The following is a 7,500-nucleotide window of genomic DNA, read 5'->3' as shown; positions in this document are numbered from 1 at the left end:
TCTGTGATGGAATGAAACGACGTTCTAGCTGTTACCCACAGGATCCCACAGGATAAGTCTGATTTTTTACTGTTTGTCGTTACAGCCAAAATTGAACGAGAACGACGTTTTACCGTGTTAGTTGTCTGTCCGCTACAAAGCGTTATCGCTGATCAGCGAAGGCATCCTTCCTTTACATTTCAATTTTTTCGGAGTTTCTTCCTCAGCCATCGGTAAAACACCTACTCAAAAGGTGACTTACTGTTTACATCCATATTTACTTCCGGTGCGCTATGATTGGCTAATTTTCGACAGCTCGCTAAGCGTGACATCAGGCAGGCGGAACTCCAAATTCTAAGGGGCGCGTGTAGGCTCAGGCCCTTTCACTCTCCATTTCACCATGAAGAAAGAGCAAGCTTACAGATTCGACGGACGCATTTCATTTGTCGCGAAAGACCAGGTAAAGTTTTCCTTTCAATTTTTAAGAGACCTTAAGCCATTGACAATCGTTCGGCTACGCTCAGTTATTGGTTGACTCAAATTTCTTGCCAGCTTGTTGACCAATCAGAAGCTCACGCGTTTTCGTGCGTTTCCTTAGCGCCGGCCTCAAGCCGGCCTCACGTATTAGCCTCGCGTTCTGATTGGTTTAATAGCTTGTCCGTGTTCGTTGTGCTTACGTACCTTCATTGTTTCTATTTGGGCTGCACGGCACTTAGAAACACGTTCCATGTTTTTTTGCCATAGTTGTTTTGCATCATTTTTGAGGAAATACACGGTCTTTCGTGACAATCTATCGAATAAACCTTGTATTCTCTCACCTGTTTTAAAGGCTCCTCGTTGACCGAGTCTGAGCAGCTATCTTCATCGGAGGAGAACGCACACGACTTGATGCCAAAAGACCGTGAGACTGAAAGGCAAAGAAAAGACAGATTTCATTAGCTGGTTCGGCAAGTGTTTTTCTTCCTGCGAGCATCACTTTCAATAGAATAAAATTATATTTGTACCGCTAATATTTTAACTCGAACACAAAAAATTGATACACTTTAGGGACCGCTCAAGACTTTAGGGGGGGAGGGGGGAAATATGTTGGAAAGATCAAAATGTCTGTAAGCCCCCCTCCCCCGTGCAAGCCATGTAAATGTAAATACCAATGACCCCCTCTTTATTCAATATTTACGTGATACAACCCCCTCCCCTACTTTGCATAACAAGAGAACTAACCTAATTTTCCCTAACTTTGGAAAAGCAATGGATTTTACAAATTATGCCTTCATGGTTAACACAAATGTAATAACAATGCAAAATATAATTCTTTTCCAATAATTTTCCTACAGTTGTAAAGAGATTACTGTAGTTTCTTGTTGTTATGTCATGTTTCATTACTTCTTGGGCTATTGAAGTGACAAGCATTTTGTTACAAGAAAATTTAGTCAAACCAAATAGTAGAGCAGATAGCTCTAAAGTCTCTATAATCTAAAATTTTAGATAACTGTAGAGTTTAGAGCGCAAACAAAATTTCTGTAAAATACAAATTACCAGGCTGTACAAAATAGTGGTATTTAAACAACGAAAACAATAGACTTAGCATAAAATTGTACAATAGACCATTTTACCGTTGTAGCTAAGTTACCTGGCCTATGAATGGAAGCGAGGCCTCCGATGACCCTGTATGCGGATACATTTTAAATCCGCAAACTTTTCGTTGCGGATGCACCTTTCGTTCACACGTATCCGGCGAGTTTCCAATGATTTGAATCCGCAGTCCTGAGTGGAAACTCTTACTTTTGAATACGATATGAATCTGATATCGTGTGGACGCCGACTCCGGTCGAATCCGATGACGTAAAAAAATCGGTTCAGTACTTAAGGACGGTGCCTACTATTGTTATTGCGCATCGGTGATGCTTACTAACACTGGGATATTTTTGCGCGGTTTAAAACTATCCGGAAAAAGTATATCTTAGTAAGTACTCTTGGTATCCAAAAAGAAAATTAGGGGTAATCATGCATTTTTGAGAGATAATTAAGCTTCAATTTGAGAAAGAACTCCAAACATTGCTTTGTATTTTAAAGCTTTTTACAAATATTATTCATGAATTATCTTTGAAAAATGCGTGGTTACCCCTAATTTTCTTTTTGGATTTCAATAACACTTGTTAAGATCTACATTTACTGCATAATCATACACCGGGGACAAAAGTATCTTTAATTAGTAGGCACCGTCCTTAACGCGAGTTGAGTTTAAAATCAATCATTTGAAAAGCAGTTTGTGCTTGTGTTTGTGTGCTTTCAAGTTCGTGGGCAAAATGGTTCCACGTTTGGCTATTAAACTGCGGTGCATTTAGAACGGCAAAATATATATCTGATATGAACTCGCATATGTTCGCTTTATATGAAGGTGAAGATACTTAAGTAAACAAGAAAAAAATCTTGAGGTTCGCATCCACGGACGAGGCCCAGTCGTAGTCCACGCCCAGGTTGCTCGAAGCATGGTTAGCGCCAACCAGCATTAAATACCATGGAAGCCTACAGGTTTTGATACCTCTTAACCAACGATTAGCGCTAACCAGGCCTCGAGCAACCGGCCCCATGTCTCTGAAATTCGCCACATTTTAACCGTCATTTCGTCGACAGTTTCAGTCGTAGAATACAAGAATTTTTTCCGTGAATTATACGGACCATGGTCATCATTAAGGCAAACGACTACACCCCGGAAAAGCCAAAGTGCGTGGTTTTCTGACGTCTGACTGGGGCTCAGATCATACGCGGAAAGCGAGTATTGGAGTCCAGCAACCAAACTTTCTGATTGGGCCATTGCGCTCACATGTGTTACATACAACTCAGTGATTGGTTACCTTTTACACTGTTTGTCGTAACTACTAAAAGACGACTTAACTGACTGACCCTTCTCACATGCAACTCCTCGATGTCTGAGGCCAGAGTACTGCAGCGTCGCGGGAACTATGAGGGGACGTTCATGCATAGACACCAAAGGTGATTCCTTGCTGTTACTGTGGACAGTCTGGCTCCAAAAGCAGCCTTCATGCAAGAAATGATGATAACACAACGGAAAATAAAAGCGAAGACAAAAAGACACAAATGAATAAAAGGAACGACATTGGTGAATTTCTGGTTTTTGGCCATTTTCTGTATCTTGGTGAATCCAGTCCAGCCAGACAAGCAGCAAAACGGCTATGCGATGCCACTCTAAAAGCCAAACGTTTCAACAAACTTCTGCTGAAAAGTATATTTTGAAGGAGAGGTAATAGTGTCAAAGTACAGCAGTTTAGTTACAAAGAGCTGAAGCGAGTAAGCAGTCACAATGACGCGGGTTCCCCAAGCAACCTAATGTACAATATAATGTACCAAGCTGTAATTCAACCTCACTTTGACTATTTTAACCCACTTTGGGGTGACTGTGAAGTACAGGGCAAACTTTAAAATAGAGCAGCTCGTGTTTTGACATTTCAAAGTTATGATGTAGGCTCGATTACCAGCCGTTGTTTCCGGAAAGGAACCCGAGCTCCTCTCCTGAGGAACGGTCCGATCTTCAATCCTTGGCAAGGAAACTAAGGCCAGACACGAGAAAGTGGCGACAATCGAGCCTCCTTGGGATGCTGAAGTTCGAACTTCTTGGCGGGAAACATTTTGCTCAGCACCAGCAAATTCACACAGTGAGAATGGTTTTTAAATGTCTTCATGGGCTGGCTCCGGGAATGAATCGAAAATTTCCCCGGAACATGCCTGGGTCACCTCGATCATTGACTCTGACAAGAATTCATATTCAAATGAAATTCGCAAGAGGGAAATCAAGAGGTGTACTTTACACGTACCAACATGCGTGCTGTAACCGTTTTGTCTTCTTTTCGGTAGTCCAAGCGTCAGACCATTTAAATTGTTGTCTAATGACTCAAAAGCTTCACTGCGGGATTGCGAGGACTGCTTCAAACAAAAAGCAAACAAACAAAAGAGAACATGAATGAAGAAATGTCCCCTTGGTTATGTAAGAGCGCGTGTGTTAGTCCGGAAAATATCTTAACTTAACAAGTCCCTTGCTATTACATTGGCATAGCCACGTGCGCTTTTCAGTTGCTTGGGCAAACAAACAACCACGCGAAAAAAAAAAAAAACAACAAACAAACAAACAGAGCGATTACAAAGAAATTTTAAAAGAATGGGCTTCACCTCGTAATTCAAATTCTTTATCTCTGATTCACTACTATGACATTTTTCTCGGCTGGCCAGGGTTGGTTTAGACTGGTACAAGGATCTGAAACAGGTTACGAATATTTCCATTGTTACTTGTAATTACCTTACGACAAATCAAATGACCTTTGGATGTAATTTATAGCGTCGATGTCGAGAACGTCATACGACATTAGGTTAATCTCAGCACTTAAAGTTTTGAGTCTGTCAGAAAGCTAGACGATCTTATGTAGTTCTTTAACAGGGAACCACTCAGGGGCGAAATCAACATCTTGGTCCACTAAGAAAATATGTCCCCTTAAAGGGGTAGTATCATGGATTGTTAGCAGAAATCTGGAAAGCAAGGCCAAATTTTCTTCAAAACGGCTATTTTAGCTGACAGAAACCATTCTTAAGTGTTTTTGACTACGCACAGCCAAGATTAAAATGAATGCCAACACAACGGGGCACAGCAGGCTCGAGTCACTGTCAGCAAACATATCATGGGGCATGAGGTTTGAAGAGTGCCGTCCAAGGTTGTGCACAGCGGTTGGATTAGGATGAGTTTCGATCAATAGCAGAGGTCTCTTTTCCAGTACTCGTCAGACCGCTGCTGGCAGGGAAACTTTGAAAATCAGAACTGACCAAATCGCACGAACGCAGTTTTGTTAAGCACTGGCAAAAGGAATGTGAGGCCCTCTGTTTGGTCTATGTGGTCAAGTGAAACGTAGACTTTTGAAAATGTGTGAAAACGTTTGAAAACGACGTCCCGCGAAATCCCGTTAAAAGTGTGTGTAAAGCGTGAACTGTGAAAACGTAACGCAAACCCAATTTGCGGGTTTAAAATATTTCGCTTCGCTTTAGCTGACATGTAAACGGAGAATTTCGAAATCGCATTTGTATGACTGCTAACTCCAATGTACCTTCTCTTCTTTCTTGTTCTCCGCGCCCTTGAGTAAGAAAGTAAGGAGAATAAAAACATGCTTGCTTCAAGACACCAGCAAAGTAGCAACGCTGTAAATCTCCATTTAACGTCTACTTTCCACCAGAACGCCTCCCTGAAACATTGTAAAAAGGTTTGTCTCAGTATGCATTAACAAGACCTAGTGGTTTGTATTTCGTCGTCGTCACCAACGATTGATGCCGTGTTTACACCAAGTGAACTAAACCGGCTGAGCAACAAAATTATCCTTCGACCAAACTGTGTCTTTCCTTGTTGCTTTGTTTAAATACATACACTTTTCATTCCTCCATGCTTTGCATGACGCATACTAAAAGCTCTTGCAGTTGCACGGAACTACATGTACTGAATCTAAAAAATCTTCATGCTGCATCAAGAAAATATCAACATATACTAATTTGAGTAACTGTTGAACGTCGAATGGGGCAGTTTTGCCGAAAAGGTCTATGATGGCAAACAGAGAGTTGGTTATTTCTATTCGGATCCGTGTTTTTCTTGAGTAGTTTTAGATGTTCTTGGAAAGTCTCTTCTTCATTCAACTATTCAAGAAGAGTATAAGTCCGCCGAGTAAGACTTGTTCACGCTCTTGCCCTGTGGGCAAGCGCTTTTCTCCGACATTTCAATCAAATAAGTAAGTCATCAAGAACCTAAGCTATATAAAAATAGAACGACGTTTCAATGACTCCATGTCAATTATGATGACAGAGAGTCATTGAAACGTCGTTCTATTTTTACATCGCTTATATTTATTCTAAAGTGCTTCACGAAACCTTTTATCATCATCAAGAACCCCTTGGTTTATTTACGACCTGTTCAATTTGGTAATAGTGCGGTGTGTCTGCTACAAATTAAAACCCTGTGCAAGTAAACAACTTTATGGAGTGATAAAATTTCTTGAAGTGAACGGGGTAGAAGACATAGTCAACTTTCAAGTATTCTCGGTTTTCCATGACGTCACGGCCACCATGTTAGTTTCTCCAAATACAGAAACGGCGGCCATGTTGGTGTCCCGACCCAATCCTCCGGGAATTGAACTCGGTTACTGTGCAAACGCTTTCTTTTGTTTTCCTTGAGATCACGTGAGTGAAAACCAAGAATTGTTTTGTCTTCGGTTGCTCATAAAGTTCGTATCAAAGTAGATAATACCCACGGTCAATGTTATGTGTTCGAAGCCTGATAAAGATAATCCTGGATAAATGGAAACTTGAATTGCGGTTTATTTGTTGAACAGTAACAAAAAGTTTCCACAAGATTTTACGGTCTTCAGTTTAAAAAAAATCCTGTTTTCCTTCATCTTAAAGTTACATTGTTACGGATTTTTGACAGGCAATTTTCACAGGTCGGTTGGTATTTTTTCCCGGATTAGTTAACAATTACTCCATGGCCACGCGTTGGATATGAGATGGTAAATAGTCAACTAGGTGCATAGAGCCAAGTTGGCTATAATCATCTCATACCCAACAAGCACGAGTGGAATGATTGTTTTACATAAACTGCTCAAATTATGGAGAAATCTTCCCTACTTTATTTTGTAAGTACAAGAAAACTGATGCATGCGTGCAGTTACTGATATTTGTAGAGCAAGGTATAATAGCTCGTATACCATGATGTCTAAGCCAATCAAAACACTAGAATTCAATTGCATTATCCAATAATCTGTATACTTTTTAGGAGCACAATTCGTGATTAATAGGTACGAGTGATTTTGAAAGTTCTCAAAATTGCACAAGTCGTAAGCAAGTGCAATTTGAGAACTTTTAAAATCACGAGTACCTATTAATCACGACTTGTACGAGAAGGTCATGCGATTTTTTATCTGTAGTACACTCAACAAAATTACGATCAACCAATCAGAACGCGGTAACGGTGAGCTTTGTATATATCTCCTCCGATCCGTTCGTGTTTACTTCAGAACCCTTCGAAACTCTTCCGTCCAACATCGGAAATCTTCGAAAGACTTCGGTTGAACCTCGGACACATGCTTAATTCTTAGGGTCAACTTCGGAAATCTACCGACGTCTTCGCGAGGACTTCGGAAATCTTTGGGAAAGTTCGGAAGTCTTCGGATGCTTTATGGTCGCCTTCCAAAGTCTGTTGATTTCGGAAAACTTTGTGTCAACGTTGCAAAGGAAAGTAATTGGTACTCCTGGAGAGTACAATTTGGGATTAATTGTACGCCTCTCGTCCAATCAGAATCCAGTAACTTTGTTAAGTATACTATAAAGTTTTTAATAATCAGTGTTAATGAGGTTTTGAACAACTGACCATGGGGTGAAACGCATACTGCGTTGTACAACCCGAATCGGATAAACACTATCAAAGCCAATTTAGTCATTCAATAAATGAATATTTATCCAGTGGACAGCGTTATCCAT

At 40.6% G+C, this 7,500-nt stretch overlaps 1 protein-coding gene across 3 annotated transcripts in view; it reads right to left on the bottom strand.

Moving 5' to 3' along the window:
* LOC137997711 (transmembrane protein 201-like) overlaps positions 1-7,500 on the bottom strand; it is a 24,577-nt gene that overhangs the window by 3,597 nt on the left and 13,480 nt on the right. For 2 of the 3 annotated variants that reach the window (XM_068843919.1, XM_068843920.1), the window contains exons 9-13: positions 5,088-5,222; positions 4,165-4,249; positions 3,813-3,921; positions 2,884-3,018; positions 798-886 (exon numbers count right to left, since the gene is read on the bottom strand). In XM_068843919.1, the coding sequence (XP_068700020.1) occupies positions 798-886; positions 2,884-3,018; positions 3,813-3,921; positions 4,165-4,249; positions 5,088-5,222 (553 nt within the window). The remainder of the gene's footprint in view (positions 1-797; positions 887-2,883; positions 3,019-3,812; positions 3,922-4,164; positions 4,250-5,087; positions 5,223-7,500) is intronic. The other variant, XM_068843921.1, reaches the window with a different exon arrangement.

This window comes from Montipora foliosa, chromosome 3 (assembly GCF_036669935.1).
Source record: "Montipora foliosa isolate CH-2021 chromosome 3, ASM3666993v2, whole genome shotgun sequence".
In the NCBI taxonomy this organism is placed as follows: Eukaryota; Metazoa; Cnidaria; class Anthozoa; order Scleractinia; family Acroporidae; genus Montipora; species Montipora foliosa.
This window is presented reverse-complemented; position numbering and strand designations above follow the sequence as displayed.